This window comes from Cryphonectria parasitica, assembly GCF_011745365.1.
Source record: "Cryphonectria parasitica EP155 unplaced genomic scaffold M406scaffold_4, whole genome shotgun sequence".
Classification (NCBI taxonomy): Eukaryota; Fungi; Ascomycota; class Sordariomycetes; order Diaporthales; family Cryphonectriaceae; genus Cryphonectria; species Cryphonectria parasitica.
The window spans coordinates 1,130,498-1,146,913 of NW_024468912.1; the positions used below are offsets into that span (position 1 = coordinate 1,130,498).

Consider the following 16,416-nt stretch of genomic DNA (forward strand, 5'->3'; position numbering starts at 1 on the left):
TGGGGAAAAACAGAACAGTGGGGCGAACGATGAAGATGATGCCTGTAATCATGGCCAGGGTGCCTGCAGATTGGGGCATGCGGAGTGCTGGTCCTTGCAGTAAAGGCTAATATCAAAAGACCATGTGTGAGTTGAGGTTGAGGTGGCTTTCGAACCTGTGATGCTCATGATGTAAGGAGGAGCAACAAGAATCAACAAACCCTTTACGATGGCGATATAACTGCTTAGTGTTTTGGTTATCTATCATAACTTAAATACATATGTACTTGAGCATAATGTACTATTCAATGATTTTCGGCTCCACCTGGGCGAGTATATACCAAATTCACCACCTCCTCTTGCGCAAAGATGTATTCGTTGTAACAATGATTGAATTCTGTGACATGATGGATGCAGTGATCATAGATTCGAAGATGGCATTTGACAAGCATGAGGACATCCGTCCTATATCTAGCAGTGTTGATAATTAGTCGCCATCGTCCACAATTTCTGCAATATAGCCAGTCGGTCAGGCGCCCAGGTGGATCATTGCACCACTGCACATAAAGTCCAGAGAAAAACGGAGAAGATGCATGGTGATAGTGACGATTCAAAGAAGCAGTAATCCAAGACTGGTCTTGATTACGAGGTATAGTAAGAATAGCATGTACACATTACTAAAGTCTCCATCTCGATGTCTCAAGAATTTTGTTCTGGAACTCAGCCATCAAAGTATAATAACACAGGGCAAACTCAACCCAGGACGTGTACCATCAACAGCAGGGCTTTTTTTCCATGCATGTATCGTAACCATTCATAATAATTATCCATGAAACATTTCCCCTCCATAAGCAGTGATGGCAAGAGTTTTTTCGTGCCAATCACTACTGCAAATTCGTCAGGATCTCCGCCACCATGCCAAGGGCAGCTGGGTTGTCCACCGTAGTGGCGTGGTTGTAATCATAATCCAGGATGTTGACACTATCCACACCAGCCTCGACAAAAGCACCCAGCCACTCCTCCAGGGTATCACTGTCCAGGCCCGCCCGGGCAAAGTCATACAGCAGCCAGCTCGTCCTCGCCGCCTTGCCCTCGGGAATAACGAGGGCCATCTGCGTGGGATCAAAGTCGGATGCCTGGGTCTCGTCGACGAGAACCACATCCGCCAGGGTGCCGTCAAAGTACTCTGGGTGGTTCGAGACGGTGCCGAGGTTGTAGATGACCTGGGAGCCGTCGATGGCCGCAAAGGCGGAACGGGCCCAGTCAGTGATGTTCGCCATGTACGGCAGGTCGTTCGGGCCGCCGTCGCCGTCCCAGCCGGCGGGGACCTGGTCGAAGAAGATGCCGTCCACAGTGAGGTCGTTCTTTTCCTCCGTGTTCCAGTTGGCCCAGTTCAGGATGTCCGTCACGACATCGTCCGTGGCCCGGGCGCCGTAAGAGGTGTACACGTAGCCCAAGGTTTGGACGTTGTGATAGGCATTGAGGAGGCCAACTGCTTGCTGCCAGTCGTTGTTGTAGCCTGGGGTGTCTCCGCCGGGCCCGTTGTTACAGTTGAGGATGACTTGGAATTCAAGATCGGGGTTGCCATCGATGGCTTCATAGACTGGCTTCCATGCGGCCCCTTCCTTCGTCGGGTAGACGTAAAGAGGCAGAAGTAGTTTTGTCGCCGAGGCGGCTGAAAGAAAGGATAGGAGAAGGGGTATGGTCTGCATGATGATGGGGGTTTTTTTTTAAAAAAAAATAAAAATAAAAAAAATAAAAAAAAATATGGTTCGAGTCTTTCCTGAGGCCTAGAGATGCTCGTTAAAGAAGGATGTAAGTACCACTGTTAACAAACTCGCATAGAAACTGGAGAGCAAGGGGGATAAAAAGCAACGAGGACTGTGTGGATGTATCCAACTTTATACTTTAATGTCATCAGAAAATCTCATGCTGAAAACAAAACAACGCTCGTTGGGATTGCGGTGGCCACAAGCCACGACGCGTTAGGCGGGCCTCTCTACGTCTTGGAGGGAGGTTACTTATGTATCGGTCAAGAATCATGGTAGGCTATCAGTTGATGAGACATTCCAGTGCCAGATGAGTTCCGGTAATGTTGTTGTACTCTTTGCTACGAAATGATCAGGCCAAGCTGATTTTCTCCCCTTGGTAGGAATACTTTCTATGGTATTGTAGGTTCGAGGGGATGACAGGAATGTTCTGATATTGCTTCTCAAGATTACTACACTGCTACATAAGCCCTTTGCTGTCTTCCCGCATTGGCACATGGCTCAGCTTGCCGCGGGCAGTGTGGCAAATCATGCTCGTAACAATAAACAAATACATACATACTTAAGTACTCTTGACACTCTAGACTGCCAAGGATCTAAATGGCCCAGCGGCTCAGATGAACCCGTGGGAAGTCTGTGAGTCCAGACCTTGGACCTCCGGGGCAAATGAGACTACCTAGATGGGAAGAATGTTGATTTGCTATTGTCAACAACCCAGTCACAATTCATGTGAGTCTGAAGAATCTCAAGACTGTGAAAGTTTCATCCTCTTGCAATTGGATTCTTTTGAACGAATAGCTACTGTAGATTCTAGTGTACTGTCATTGGCAGGGCGAGCCAATTGTTAACCAACCAGAACATACACGCATTCCCCGTCAGTATCGTCATTGGTAAGTCTGCAAGTAAGACATGAAAAAGGCCGAGCTAGAGCCTGGTCAGCGGCACGGTGACGCTTTGAGTACTTCTGTAAGGTCACAACTGGGAGTCCATTCTGTATTTACTATGGTTCGTGCTCAGAAACATTAGGCACTTCCGGGTGACAATCTCCCCAAGGGGGTCGCTTCAACTTGCCTACGAGCTGACACATGTGGCAATCTACGCGGCAGGCATCCAGTAGAAAGAATTGCTAGCTCGAGCCTCACACGGGACTGGCCGTGGCTGGAATGCATTCTGGGTCTTGCCGTCGACTTGTTCCCTCCAGTCCTGTCTTCTAATAATGGCTTTGTGAAAATTGTGCAGGATTTATGACCTTAGCCAGAACTTTCGTTCCTGCTGACACATGCAGTCATTGGATCACATTATGCAATCTTTATAGACGTATGAATGACCACAACAGCCTTTTTGATACTTGAGCTCTCAGCGGCCCTATTTGAAAATTGTATGTCGCCTCTCATCACCTGTAATGAGCAGCCTCATTTGGCAGTGTGTATCATTCAATTACCAACGGCCATCGTGGGAGACGTTCGAGAAGTTGACGCGAAGTGACGCTACTGTTTCTATGAAATATGATGAAGATTAGTAGGGAACCTGTTGTGGAGGAAGAGAGGCTATATGCAAAGGCTCGTTATGAAATAAACCGAGGGGGTAATGAATTATCCCCCCGATGGAGAGGAAACTTTGGTCTCCAATAAATATAGGCCTGGCCTGGGGGTTCCGAGCTCCAGGGCGAACGTTGCCGGAACAGGGCCGAACATCGCAGCGCTTCAGGGCCTTCTCCAACAGGTTCAAGTCCGTGGTGCCCCGCTATGCCCCACTCTATCCCACGCCAACCCCCGCGCTTTCCTCAGTATGCTTGCCGATTTGCCCCTCCATCGTACTTGCTTTGGTAGCACACGGTAAATAGCTGCCCCTCCATGGCAATTGCCTTTCATTGAGTAATTATCATCGTCTTGGAGAGTTTCGTGTTACACCCAATTTCTTCCTTTATTTCTTCTTTCCTCTTTTCTCTCTTCCTACACCAAAGGGGCTCATATAGACACCTTCTTCTTGTGACCATCAACCTGCTTCTCCAGCAACTACTCTCGGTCTCCCACTCGTCCACCTTCACACGTCTACCATCCTCTTCCCATTCCCCCTACCAACGATAGCAGCAGCAACAGCAGCGGCAAGCCAAGATGAAGCTCCTCGTGCCCACACCAGAGTCCTGCAACAGGTCGCTCGTCCTCGACATTCAGTCCATCGAGGGCTTTCCCGTGACCATCCACCCTTACAACGTCAAGGAGCTCATCCCCGAGGATCTTATCGACGCCGAGTTCCTCGTGACTTGGACCAACTCAGCCGCCAACCTCTCCGATGCCGCCAAGCGCATGAAGAACCTGAAATGGATCCAGTCATGCGCCGCGGGTCCCAACGACGTCTTCGCTGCGGGCTTTGACCCGAACAAGATTGTCATCTGCACCGGGTCGGGTCTCCACGACCACACCGTCGCCGAGCACACCCTGGGCATGCTGCTCAACGCCGCCCGCCGCTTCTACGAGATGCGCGAATATCAGCTCCGCAGCGAGTGGCCCCAACACCTGGGTGGGCCCCAGCCGGACCGACCCAAGGACCAGTTCACCACGCTGCGCGACGCCACCGTGACCATCTGGGGCTTTGGCAACATCGCCAAGACGCTGGCGCCGTGGTTGGTCGCGCTGGGCGCCACGGTGCGCGGCGTGGCGAGGAAGCCCGGCGTCCGTGACGGGTATGAGGTGTATGGCGAGGACCAGCTCTCCGAGGTGCTGAAGACGACGGACGCACTGGTCATGATCCTGCCGGGCGACGAGTCCACCAAGCACTCCCTCAACAAGGAGAGGCTGGCCCTGCTGCCCAAGCACGCGTGGGTGGTCAACGTGGGCCGGGGTATATGTATCGACGAGGAGGCACTGTACGAGGCCCTGTCCAAGGAAGAGATTGGAGGCGCCGCGCTGGACGTCTTTGACAAGGAGCCTCTGCCGAAGGACTCTAAGCTCTGGAAGGTCAAGAATTGCCTGGTCAGCCCTCACGCCGCTGGTGGTAGGCCACAGGGCGCCGAGGTCCTGATCACGGAGAACCTGAGGAGGTTTCTGGCCGGGCAGAACCTCAAGAACGTGATAAAACTCTAAACCATTGGCTGATTGGCTGACTGCCAGAAAGGCTGGCTAGCATGGATAGAATTGATAATAGACCAAGTCGTTTCAAACCATTCTTGTCACTCACATCTTCATTCAGCAAGCCAGGACACTACCTAGGTATTTCTTCAATATTCGATCAACCGTGGCAAGCTGGCACTCAATTCTCCTTGGCCGCATTAATCACCCTCTCCGCCACCCTGAACCCTTCCAGCCCAGCCGGCATGCCGCAGTAGATGGCCGCCTGCAGCAACGTCTCCCGAATCTCCTCCACGCTCGCCCCGTTGGTGAGCGCCCCCCGCACATGGGTTGCCAGCTCTGTGGACCTGTTCAGCGCCACCAGCATAGCCACGTTGAGCAGCGACCGCGTCTTCCTCTCCAGCACGTCCTCGCCGCGCGCCCACACGGAGCCCCAGCAGGCCTCGGTCACCAGCTCCTGCATGGGGCGGTTAAACTCGGTGAGGTTGGTCTTGAGGGCCGTGTCGACGTATTGGGAGCCGTTCACCTCGCGCCGTACCCTGAGGCCTTCTTCAAAGAGGGTTTTGTGGGCGTCGGAGAGGGTCGTAGTGGTGTTGTTGGAGGGGCTGGTGGTGGCTTGGGCCGCTTTGGCCGCGTCGGTTGGGTTGTTGGGGGAGCTCATTGTGATGTGTTTGAGGAAGAAGTAGTACAGATTGCTCGTAAGGGTCAGCCGAGGAAAAAAAAAGGGGTTTTCTTGCTGTTGAGTGTGATAAATTATTCCAGTCTTGGACGGAATGGTCAAGTCCAAAGAATACAGGTGTTCATAAGATGTTCCAGTCTTCTAATGTTCGGAACCTTTTAGTCTCTCCATGCATGAATTGCTTGACTCCGCACTTCTCGTACATGGACTGACGTCTTTCTGCACATAGTACACACTTGAAGTCTGTTTCCCCTCACACGGCATACAGAAGAATTCACCATCGGGGGCTTCGGCAAGTCCTGGAGCGTATGATCACAACTTGGAGGAAATGATCGTAACTGATTCTACATGCGCTACTATTTCAGGAAAGAAAATCAGTGTGATCTGGGTCATGAAGATAGTTGTTGGTGTAATGTAAAATACTTAATTACTGAGTCTGTAATTGAATGAATTACATGTAGGTTTCTTCTTTCAGCAATATCCTCTCCTCTAATTATTACTTTCCTTCTCCAGCTTTTTCTTCTTCTTCTCTTCCCAGTCCTCCTCTCCCCCCAAGAAACGATAAATCACCCTCGAGTCCAAGTCTCTACACCTCGGATCCTCGCTGGCCTCAATATACGCCTTCAAACCACAATCCGCCAGCACCAGCCTCGCCCCCACATCCTCAGCCACCTGTACCGCCAGGCCAACATCCTTACGCATCAGCTGGATCTTGAACCCGCCCTCGTACCCATGACTGGACGGCGCGGCAGGACACACGCCCGGCACGGGGTTCCACCTGTCACACATGGCCGACTGCGCCGTGCTGCGGGAGAAGACGCGCTGGATCAGGCGCGGGTCCATGCCGGCGCGCATCCCCAGGTTCATGGCCTCGGCCGTCGCGAGCGAGATCATGGCCGAGCAGTAGTTGTTGGTCAGCTTGGCCGTGACGCCCAGCGAGGGTCCGCCGCAGGGGATCACGTGCCGGCCCATGAGGCCCAGCAGGCTGCGCAGCGCAGGGAGCGCCGGGGCGTCCTCGCTGCAGCCGACCATGAAGGTGAGCGTGGCCTCGCGCGCGCCCAATTCTCCGCCTGACACGGGCGCGTCGACAAAGGTGGCCTGCGGGTGGCGCTGGCGGGTCTCGGCCAGGACGGCGAGGGATGTCTCCCTGTCTATGGTGGAGCAGTCGACGAGGTGTCTGGGTGCTGGGCTCGCGGCGAGGATCCCGTTTTCTTGGTCTAAGAATGCGGCGCGGACGTGGGAGCCTTCGGGGACCATGGTGAAGACGGTGGTCTGGTAATGGTTAGATTTGGGATGGTTTCTTCTTCGTCTTCCTTTCCTCTCTCCTTTGCTGTATCCTTGGTTTCGCCAACAGCAGGTGATTGTATTTCTTGAGGCGGTGATTATTAGTGTTTGTGAGAACAAGTGCTAGACTTACAGCATTTTCAGTGGCCTCCTTTGATGAGCTGCAGGAGATGACCGACTCTGAATGTTTTTCTTTAAATCTGTTCATGGCATCCGCAGAGACATCGTAGATGTACATCTTGGACCCGTCAGGTAATTTGGTAATTAGGTTGCTCGCCATTGGGAAGCCCATGGTCCCTAGACCGATGAAGCCAACAAACAAAGGCTCTTGATTCATCTTGAACTATGTTGAATACTAGATGATAGTATAGATCGATGATGATATGTGTCAAATATCACAGGACCAAGTCAACTTGATCCACCTTGCAATTCTAAGTGAAATGCTCAGATCTTTGGACAGTGGTTGGAGTGCTGGCGGAGAAGCATTGCCCCTTGGAGAAGATGCAGTGGTCGGCCAGCACTTCCAATGCCGAGTGCATGACCATTGTCCCACGTAAAGGTGCACACAGTGATCTCAAGTTTCCCCGCCGGTTCATCACCCATCTCCGCACGCTCGCAGTGGTAGCTCTCCATGCCAAGGGAACTCATTCCTCCTCTCGGCAAGTGGCAATGAGTTACATGTAGATGGACGCTGTTCTGTAGCAGATGACGGCGAACGTGTTCTCGTGGAGACCATGTTAGACATAGAAAAACAAGGCCTCTTGGAATGCTTGTTAGACCTGGGGAAGCATGTCATGTCACCCTGTTCATATTAACACGAGGAGTTATCGTCATTTTATTATTGTAGACACCCATCCTGATATTTCTTTCCAAACACGGTACCGCTCGAGAGATGTTACTGTCTTTGATGGGAAGTTGATGCTTCGTCCTAAGAAGCCGGTGTAAATAATACCTGAAACCCTAGATTGTACCAGGTAGAAATGCCCCAGCATGGGCTTCCGCCCAGTCTCTACCATGCGCAAGAATCACCTCGAGCTGGAACCCATTCTCTCTCGCCGCGGCTTGAAGATCCCGAATGCGTGCAAGAGTAGCCTCAGCCTCTTTCCTATCGGTATGAATGCAACAGAATACCCCTTCCGGATCCGTCCACTCTGCGATCGCCTTTTCGCCCGTCAGGAGGCGCTGGTCGTGACAGGCGTCTCCCACAAGATAGATCCATCTCTTTTTCCCAACGCGCGCCAGGAGGTTAACATGCCCCGGCAGATGGCCCGGTGCATCCACTACATACACTGACCCGTCACCGATGAAGTCGTACATCCAAAGGTCGCCAATCTTCCCCCAGCCGCTGTTCCTCTCTCCCTCCACCTCTGGGCGGCCGTCATGTGATAATAAGACGGGGGTGCTTGCAAACTCCCTCACGTTCAGCCCGTCGAAGAGCTTGCTCTCAAAGTGCTGGTGTCCCAGGCCTCCGCCCAGTCCGTTCTTGAGGACGTCAAGGGCCCCGCTCCCAACCCAAAACTGAGCCTGCGGATAATCAGCTGGCGTGCCGGTGTGGTCCCAATGCACGTGGCTGAGGATGACGTGTGAGATGTCCAAAGGTTGCACACCGCCATCGATCAGACTCTGTTGGACATCTGGTGAGGTGCTCATGGGCTGTCTCGTGTGCAGGTGCTCCCTGATCGGTGTGATATACTCCTGTAGATTTCGGCGGAGACCTAGGTCGAACAAGATGTTCTTCGGACCGCTGCTAGAGTCCTCGTGGACAAGAAGGAAGGACAAGGACGACACAAGGCTGCGGTCTGTTTTCGAGACATTTTGGATGAACAGATGCAATGGCAGTGTGAATGTGCCTCCGTGGAGGGCCGAAGCCTTGACAGTCGTCTTGGCATGTTGCTCGAGGTGTTCGAGGGCTGTAGTCGCCTGTGCGCTCATCATGCGTGGTGTGAACTGGAGTATACTAGTAGTCAACGGCGTTAGACTTGCAGGCTGAGATATTCATGAGGTGATCATCAACATAGTATTGGGGGATCATACTCCTACGGTTGAAATAACGAGCAGTCTTGTATCTATCAAATTGATTGAAAGTGGGGGAGACAGAAAAAAGGAGATCAATGTAGGCATGGTTGGACATGGGAAGGCTGATATTGGCCAGAACCCCACATCAGCTTCCGCCATATAAGTATATGAGCAGCTCAATCTTCTTGGAGTAACAAGTTGGAAAACAAGTACGACATATTAGATCTCTCAGCTGCTTGTGCACTATTCCTGTCAAACCTCAAAGCCCCCAAAAGACTCAACTTGTTAGATTGGATTCTGGTTATTTAATAACGTTGGTAAAAGAATGCCATCCCACGAGGTCTTCTATTCAGTAGTCTTATGTATTTCATGTAGGTTATTTTGTCATTCTTACCAGATGGTATTTGGTCCTTCCCTCCAGTCAATTCTCACCATGTCACTGAAGAGTTGTGCTAATGCTTTCTAAATCGTGTTGTGTTTGGGGCTCGTTTGTCCTCCCTGACATAAGCAAATACAGATACCGAAGAGAACATGAGTTTTGACATATGTGAAGAAGATGATCCAACCCAAAACATTTGATAGTGCTGCCATGATTATGAACCACCAAAGTATTAGTGGGCATGATCTGAGGTGTTTGACCTACATGCTTGTCATTCCGTTGATTTCGTCATATAATTCTCTCTCTCGCGCGCGCGCATTTGCGAGGTTCAACCTGCATTCCAAGAATCTCTCTTGATCATTCCCGGTCTGCGTTCAATAGTGTCTCTTGCTTCACAAATTGAGGGGCATGAACAATTGCACATGATTTAGAAGAATTAAGAAAAAAGTGTATTAATGAAAGTAGCGAATTGTGTCAAAAGATAAAAGTCCACCCTACAGATTTCTCAACTCATGACCTCTGTCTCTTCTCTTTCCCGTCGCCTCTGTCGACCTCATCATGCCACTCCTTTAGTAAGTGTTCTCAACACAGAAGGGAATACCCCCAGCCGAAGCAATCGGCTCGCAGTGCGTGTCCTTCGGGCACGCCCCGTTGAACAGCAGCTGGTTCTCCGCGTTGCACACGTTGATACCTCTGTCGTCGGGCGTGCACGAGTAGGTGCCTGGGGTGGTGCAGTAGGGAGGAGAGTTGCCGCGCTTCTCCTTCTTGGGGCCGTAGCAGTAGGGGAGGTCGTTCTCATCCGAGTAGCCGCAGTAGTCACCATGGGGGCAAGGTCCGACGGTCTGTCTCAGGGTTTAGTTTTACCAGACTGTTCAATAAAAGAGAAGGGAGTTGGGGCAAGGAAGAGAGGTAATGGGAACAGTGGGTGACAGGAGTGTGGAAAAGAGACAAAGAAAGAGAGAGAGAGAGAGAGAGAGAGACTTACGATCCAGTTGCCTGCGATGTCGCATTGGATGATGGACCGACCATCGGCGGAACACTCATACTGGCCGAAGGTGCATTCTCCGCGGGAGGACAGGTTGGGAGCCGCAGAGACGGCGGCGGCAAGGGCGAGGATGGCGGTGGTGAACTGCATTTTGACAATTGATTTATGGGGAAGAAAAGTAAAAGACTTATTTATTGAGTGATATTGAAGAGGCTGATTATACTTGTGTTGATCTGATCGGGTGATGGTTTCGAAGTGAAAAAGGATCAACAACAACGGTCCTCAGACCCTCTTCTTATATACACGTCCAGACATCCTCAGTTCTTCCATCTCAGGTAGAAAATATTACCTCTACACCTTCGTATGCAACAGGTCAGGTGGCTCGTTCAGGCGAGGCTGAGGGGACAATACACTCCGAAGCCCTCAAGCTGCTCCTCCTCATGGTGCGTGCCCTTCACCGGCATACGACCGACATCCTGACAAAGTGACATCAGCGCCATCAAGCAGCCAAACAGAATAGAAGGTTCAAAGACTTCGCGCAGGATCATACCAACAAGTCAGAAACTAAGGCTTTTGCCAAGACTGCGTACGATATTGCACTTTGTCCATCCTTTCGTTATGCTACGTGACATTCATCCACCCCCGGGCCGACAGGGACGATGGCTGAGCAAAGAGGGAACAAGCAAAAGCTTCCCCAGAGACTTGGTGACCCGTTTATCTCAGCCCTACGGGCGACAGCTTGTTCTAGCTTTAAGCATATGCCAAGCTTGTTTTCACAATACGAGAACTCCAGCCGGCCGAGGCCCTTCTATGTTCCCAAGTTCCAGACTTGACTTTGTCTCGCGTGAAAACCTCCCGAGTTCGAAACTATTGCCAAGTCTTCTTCCCTTGGACCAAGTTCTTCAAACCTTTAACCGAGAATGTTGAACAAATGCATCGAGATGGATCAAGAAATTGCTCAGAATACGAACATTGTCAGCAGCAGCTGATCTGGGGTCCAAATCGATCGTGAGATAGAGAGGCACAAAGAGAGTAGTCGACACTCCGGGCTATTAGCTGGTGGCAGCCAATGTGTAAGTAATAGTGCTTATATTCCCCCCCAATCTTGAAGGTAAGAATAAGGTTCCCGGAAGCAGTGGAATTCTCCCGGGCTGGTTTGATCTTACATACATACTCACCTCTATGGAGGCTGAGACATCATCGCCAAGGAGCCGAACTTCTCAACGCACTTACATGAATATAATACACTCAACAATAGACCGCCGAACGCCGAACGCGGCCGCCGCTGACTGAGAAGTAGTGGAAGTGGAAAACCAGAGCGCGCCACAAACCAGAGGGAGCCCAGTACAGAGGGCAAGGCGCCAGAGTGAAGAGAGACCGACATGGCCTGATTAGTCCAATATCCGTGTGAGGACTGCTGAATACAGTCAGCGCACCGACTTCCGATCCGGTCAGATGTGTTAGTCACGGACAGTGTTTGTTAACAGAACACGAGCACAGATGATACGAGTCGCAGTCAGCAAAGAGACTTGTTGCTTTTGGGAATAGGTTTTCCCGTACCGATGTGATATGAACATTTTAGTGTCGAGACCGGTTGGCTCGGAACTGGAGGTCTTTCCAGAAATTCCTAGATGCATTTCCTCGTTTCCAACACAAGATGTTCTCCGCACCATCCTGCTGCCACTCAGCTTACCACCCAAACGACTCGCGAGTATCCCGCACAGCAGCTTCAGCCTCCACCTTCTGCTCTGTGCATTCTGAACCCAGGCGGCCTTTGAAAAATAATCTCCATGTGCTCGTGACCTGTGGTCTACATCACATGCGTCATAAGCCTTTCCAAGTCGTTCTCCGACTCGCCAATCTCCTCGACACCATTCCTGACAAGCAAGCACAGCTTATCGCCCTTGAAATATCCGAGCTTACCACCCTTCCCATCCCCGCGGTCGGTGATCCTGTACAAGGGTCCTTCACTGTGATGTTGCTTGCGCTCAGGGATGAACTGCAGGTCATTCTCCTGGCACCAGTCCTCAATCACGTGACGGAAAGAGCGCTTCTCCCCATCCGTACCAGAGGCAACATGGTTGCTGTGTTGACGAGGGTGTTGGTGGTGATGACGATTGTGACGTGACTGCTGGCGCTGACCGTTTGTTGGTGGTTGCTGTGTGAAAGCAGGGCTGCTTGTGGGCGGTGCCAATGCGGCCTTCGGGTCCTCGCCGAGATCAAAGAGGTCCAGCGCGCGCTCGATGGTGTGCAAGCCCTTTTCAAATTCCGAGGCGACTGAGCCCGTATCCCTGATCTCGGCTGGAAGCGGCCCATCTGCGTCATGCCACCACTCGCACCATTGGGCAATGTCCTCGTAACTGACATCCTCGTCAACGAGCCATTGGTAGAGGATGTCATGCCACTTCGGGAACACTTCTGCGGCGATGACCTCTGCGACCATGGTCGGTGACACGACGTGCCGCCACTCCAGCACCCCAGTCAGCACTTGGAGGTAAGGCTCCTGGTCGCTGGGCTGTACACTGAAGTTCTTGCGCAGGTAGCGCGCCATGCTGGGCAAAATGTGGTTCAGGACAAGCGGTGTCCACTGGTCGTTTGCCTTGCTCAGCCGTAGGACATTCTTCCACTCTTTCAGGCCTGGAATGACCCCGCGGTCGAAGTCCCATACATCGATCAGCTGCCGAAATTTCCGCTTCACGTCAGCTACCAAGCCGGTGGAGCTCTTCGGGTCTAGATGGTGGTAAGGCAAATGCTGAAGCCATGGGAAGAGCCAGAGATGCGGTAGGCTGTGGTGCTTCTTCCGCTTCGGTTCCCACTTGGCAACGGCGTCCTCCAGTTTTCTCACAATGTCCTGTTCCAGATAGTATGTCTTGACAAAGCCAGGCAGAACCGAGTGCCAGGCCTCGTAGACAGCAATCATGGGATCCGAATCTCTGACATTCCAGTCGCGTACCGATCGAGAGACATGAGGGAGCCATATCTTGTACATCATACTCTCGTAGGGGGTGGCAGATGCTCGCGCTTGTGGGATGACCGCAGCGTTTTCCAAGCCCAAGAGACCCCCGATGGATTTGAGATCGGCAGCATAATCAGCCCTTGAGCTCTGCAGTGGGTTCCAGTTTTCTACCATCTCTTTCAAGATTGGGTGCAGAGCAGAAACAGCCGTCGCCGCCATCTCCTCCTTCACAGACTGGACTGTCAAGGCAGATGTTGATTCGTTCGCTTTCTGGAGCAGTCCCACGACCTGATCCCATCGCTGCCTCGTATCATCCCCGCCGTTCAAGAAAACGTCCTCATCTGCGTGTTCCAGCCGTAGAAGTTCGTCGAAGATTGAAGCGAGCAGCTGGTGGCTTTCGACGCCTTTTTCGAGTTCTTCCAATTCCTGATGCTCTTGTCGTAGTTGTAGTTCCGCAAACGCTTTGCGTTCTTGAAGACCTTGCCACTCCTCCAGGATGGCCATGAAATCATTCTGTGCGCGCTTGACCAACTTTTTGGACTGAGCATCATCGTCATCTTCAGCAGCGCCCCCAGTTGGTGTCATCAGTCCGGACGAAGAGGTCAACATCTTCTTGGCCCCACCAGGGCCTGTTAGGTCCAAGATCGGGGTGAAGGCATCCGGGATGTTGAGACCAGGCGCCGCTTTCCTGACTTCGTCCATTGTCATGTATTTGGGCTTCTGCTGTCTCCTTGGGGTGCTTGCAGCGCTTCCGGACCCACTCTGTAGACCACCAACCAATGCCTTTTTCCTCTTCCGCTCGGCTTTCTTCTTTTTCTCCTCCTCATCGGAGTCAATAACCACCTCTCCTCGCAACCTGGCTTGTCGCTTCTCTTCCTGCCTCTCCTGTTCTGTCTTCTCCTTGACGGCACCTAGACCGGCACGCTGAGGACGGAGATTCTGTTCGATGATGACGTTCCGGCCATCGCCTCTCGCGCCGAGTCCATGTCCCTCCTGGTAGCCCATCTTGGCCATCATCCGAGCACCAAATGAGCTTGCGTTGATTTTGGTCTTGCCCCCTTTCGTAGAGAAGGCGCTAGGTCTGGCCACCTGAGGCTTTGATGGTGTGCTAGCCATCGTGGTATCGAGTACAGGTTGGTTATCGGAAGAGGGTACAAATCCATGGCCGAGTGGGTTGTCGTCTTGGAACTTGGACTTGAGGAAAGATTTCGTAGCACCTCGGCTTCCTTGTGTTGTGTTTCCTGCAGAGAACCCCCTTAGAGGGTTTGATATCTCAGGCGTCTTTGCTGACTGTCCAGGGAGTGCCCAACCGTTGCCCAGGCCTCCAGATGGCTTGAATCCAAGCCCAATACCGGGCGCGGCATCTCCATCATCTTCCTCCTCTTCATCTTCGTCTTCCATATTTCCTGCCATGCTGGGCCACTTGCCGTCCTCTTCCTCCTCATCGTCATCATCGTCCGCCACATCCTCATCGTCCGAGCCTTTTGGCGCGTTGTCGGCGGACGAGACAAAGCTCATGCCCTTGGTCCGCAGGTTCTTGCGCTTGAAGCGGTGCGAGGACCCCTCATCTTCACTATCAGAGCCGAAAACGCCCAAGGCAGCGCTCTCCTTGCCATCTTGACCGGTCCTGCGGCGCTTTCGAGGGTTGAAGTCGGCGAAATCGTCTGCACGGGGGTCCAACGAGGGCTTCTGAAAGTCGTCGTCGTCGTCCTCGGAGTCGGATGAGGAGTAGTCCGCTGCTGAGGCCTTGAATTTTGACGGATCGAAAGCACGCATCGATGCCATGATCGTGGCGACGACAGGTGTGGAAGGATCGGCGAGGGTAGGAATCTGGTTGGGTAGTAGGGAAAACGAATAGATGTTGTTAGGCAGGCGAAGGCGAGGTTGTTTAGCAGTTCCACTGTAGTTCCAGCAGTCGCGAATCCTTATCTTATCGGTGCTGAGTCACCTCCTAAACTCGCCAATTACACACCATTTACTTGGTTCACTAACATCATCAGTATTGCATTTTCGACGAGCCTTTGATATGAGATTTTCTCTCTTTGCTTTTCCTTATTTTTTTCTATCTTCCTTGTCTCTTGCTTTGCAACTGTCTCTTGAATTACACAGCACAAATTAGCATTCAATTAATGACACAGTTTTGCGAGGCTTCAATCCGCTACTAACAAGAATTCATGGCCCAGCTGCTTGTCTACAAGGACGGCCGGTGTGTTTGCCCTCGAATTTACTCTCGTAAGTGCTCAGTGCTGTGCTGACATTTTGACTAAGCTTGACTCTAAACATTACCAACACATACGGTTCATTTCCACCCTTTTGCCGCTTGATCAAACCTCTCTCCAAAAGTGCCAAACCACTGGTCAACCATATCCTGCCCCATACCAGCCGCGAACGTCTCGTCACCCCGTTCCAGCTTCTCCGCCACCTCCTTCATAAACTCATCCACCTCCATCGTCATAGGAGCTTTATGTTTCTTGTTGTCATCAGGGTCCTCCCGCTCGCGGTGAAGATCGGTGGCAACCATTGGCGGTGCGATCTCGACGACCTTGACATTGGTGTCCTTGAGCTGCACGCGCAGCGCCATGCTCCAGAAGTGCAGCCAGGCCTTGGTGCCGTTGTAGACAGGGTTGATGATGGAGAAGGGGACAAAGCCCAGCACACTCGAGACGTTGATGATCACCGCTGCAGGCTTCGTCTGGAGGTGCGAGAGGAGCCCCACCGCGAGGTGCATCGGCCCGCGGATGTTGATGTCGATCTCCTGGTCGGCCTTGGCGAGGAGCTCGGCCGGGTCGTTCTTGAGCACCTGGAGCGGCCGCTGGACGCCAGCGTTGTTGACGAGGCAGTCGAGGTCTGGGTGCTCCGTGGTGACCTTGGCGATGAAGTCTGGTATCGCGGTGGTGTTGCCCGTGTCGAGCACGTAGTATCCTGCGCACTTGATCTCCTTGTGCGTCGTGATCAGGTTCGCCTCTGTCCGCCCGCAGATGATGACCTTTTTGCCTTTGGATAGGAGATACTCGGCCATGGCCCGGCCGATGCCACCACCGCCACCGGTGATGAGCGCACAATTGAAGTCAAGACCATTCTTCGTCATGTTTGTAGATGTTGGAAAAACTGATTTCTTGAAATTCCTATGCTGGGAATGATTATCAATGTAGATAAAAAGTAAAAACCACTCGTCTGAAGAAATACGCAAGGAACACCGGTTAGATTTCTAATTTGCATAGATCCCTAGAACCATTTGAGCGTTGGTAAATGCAGTGACGAAGTCGCGCTCGAGGTTATGGGAGACGTCGTAGACGTCATG

General features: G+C 52.2%; 9 protein-coding genes across 9 annotated transcripts; 2 read left to right on the plus strand and 7 right to left on the minus strand.

Moving 5' to 3' along the window:
* Nucleotides 1–632: 632 nt before the first annotated feature.
* On the minus strand, nucleotides 633–1,902 carry M406DRAFT_355966 (uncharacterized protein). The gene has a single exon (XM_040923310.1). The coding sequence runs from the start codon at nucleotides 1,689–1,691 to the stop codon at nucleotides 864–866; it is 828 nt and encodes a 275-aa protein (XP_040776506.1). The 5' UTR covers nucleotides 1,692–1,902; the 3' UTR covers nucleotides 633–863.
* Nucleotides 1,903–2,244: 342 nt separating this feature from the next.
* On the plus strand, nucleotides 2,245–2,865 carry M406DRAFT_329445 (uncharacterized protein; the record flags this gene model as incomplete). The annotated part of the gene is made up of 5 exons (XM_040920428.1): nucleotides 2,245–2,268; nucleotides 2,333–2,384; nucleotides 2,467–2,477; nucleotides 2,563–2,638; nucleotides 2,720–2,865. 5 exons carry the CDS (start codon nucleotides 2,245–2,247, stop codon nucleotides 2,863–2,865), a joined length of 309 nt encoding a protein of 102 aa, XP_040776507.1.
* A 764-nt stretch (nucleotides 2,866–3,629) lies between these two features.
* M406DRAFT_351051 (uncharacterized protein) lies at nucleotides 3,630–4,910 on the plus strand. Its single transcript, XM_040922595.1, has one exon. It carries the CDS (start codon nucleotides 3,863–3,865, stop codon nucleotides 4,829–4,831), a length of 969 nt encoding a protein of 322 aa, XP_040776508.1. The 5' UTR covers nucleotides 3,630–3,862; the 3' UTR covers nucleotides 4,832–4,910.
* An 87-nt stretch (nucleotides 4,911–4,997) lies between these two features.
* M406DRAFT_255839 (CMD-domain-containing protein) lies at nucleotides 4,998–5,477 on the minus strand (the record flags this gene model as incomplete). Its single annotated transcript, XM_040917059.1, has 1 exon — nucleotides 4,998–5,477. The coding sequence occupies one exon, from the start codon at nucleotides 5,475–5,477 to the stop codon at nucleotides 4,998–5,000; it is 480 nt and encodes a 159-aa protein (XP_040776509.1).
* Nucleotides 5,478–5,984: 507 nt separating this feature from the next.
* On the minus strand, nucleotides 5,985–7,116 carry M406DRAFT_38177 (uncharacterized protein; the record flags this gene model as incomplete). Its single annotated transcript, XM_040924052.1, has 2 exons — nucleotides 5,985–6,767; nucleotides 6,913–7,116. 2 exons carry the CDS (start codon nucleotides 7,114–7,116, stop codon nucleotides 5,985–5,987), a joined length of 987 nt encoding a protein of 328 aa, XP_040776510.1.
* A 591-nt stretch (nucleotides 7,117–7,707) lies between these two features.
* M406DRAFT_60249 (uncharacterized protein) lies at nucleotides 7,708–8,711 on the minus strand (the record flags this gene model as incomplete). Its single annotated transcript, XM_040924673.1, has 2 exons — nucleotides 7,708–7,731; nucleotides 7,809–8,711. 2 exons carry the CDS (start codon nucleotides 8,709–8,711, stop codon nucleotides 7,708–7,710), a joined length of 927 nt encoding a protein of 308 aa, XP_040776511.1.
* An 890-nt stretch (nucleotides 8,712–9,601) lies between these two features.
* Nucleotides 9,602–10,941, minus strand: M406DRAFT_355969 (uncharacterized protein). Its single transcript, XM_040923311.1, has 2 exons — nucleotides 10,160–10,941; nucleotides 9,602–10,016 (listed from the first exon to the last, which is right to left on the minus strand). The coding sequence occupies exons 1-2, from the start codon at nucleotides 10,307–10,309 to the stop codon at nucleotides 9,744–9,746; spliced, it is 423 nt and encodes a 140-aa protein (XP_040776512.1). The 5' UTR covers nucleotides 10,310–10,941; the 3' UTR covers nucleotides 9,602–9,743.
* Nucleotides 10,942–11,969: 1,028 nt separating this feature from the next.
* On the minus strand, nucleotides 11,970–14,891 carry M406DRAFT_258033 (TFP11-domain-containing protein; the record flags this gene model as incomplete). Its single annotated transcript, XM_040917210.1, has 2 exons — nucleotides 11,970–14,356; nucleotides 14,426–14,891. 2 exons carry the CDS (start codon nucleotides 14,889–14,891, stop codon nucleotides 11,970–11,972), a joined length of 2,853 nt encoding a protein of 950 aa, XP_040776513.1.
* Nucleotides 14,892–15,403: 512 nt separating this feature from the next.
* On the minus strand, nucleotides 15,404–16,203 carry M406DRAFT_289780 (NAD(P)-binding protein; the record flags this gene model as incomplete). The annotated part of the gene is made up of 1 exon (XM_040918868.1): nucleotides 15,404–16,203. The coding sequence occupies one exon, from the start codon at nucleotides 16,201–16,203 to the stop codon at nucleotides 15,415–15,417; it is 789 nt and encodes a 262-aa protein (XP_040776514.1). The 3' UTR covers nucleotides 15,404–15,414.
* Nucleotides 16,204–16,416: the final 213 nt, after the last annotated feature.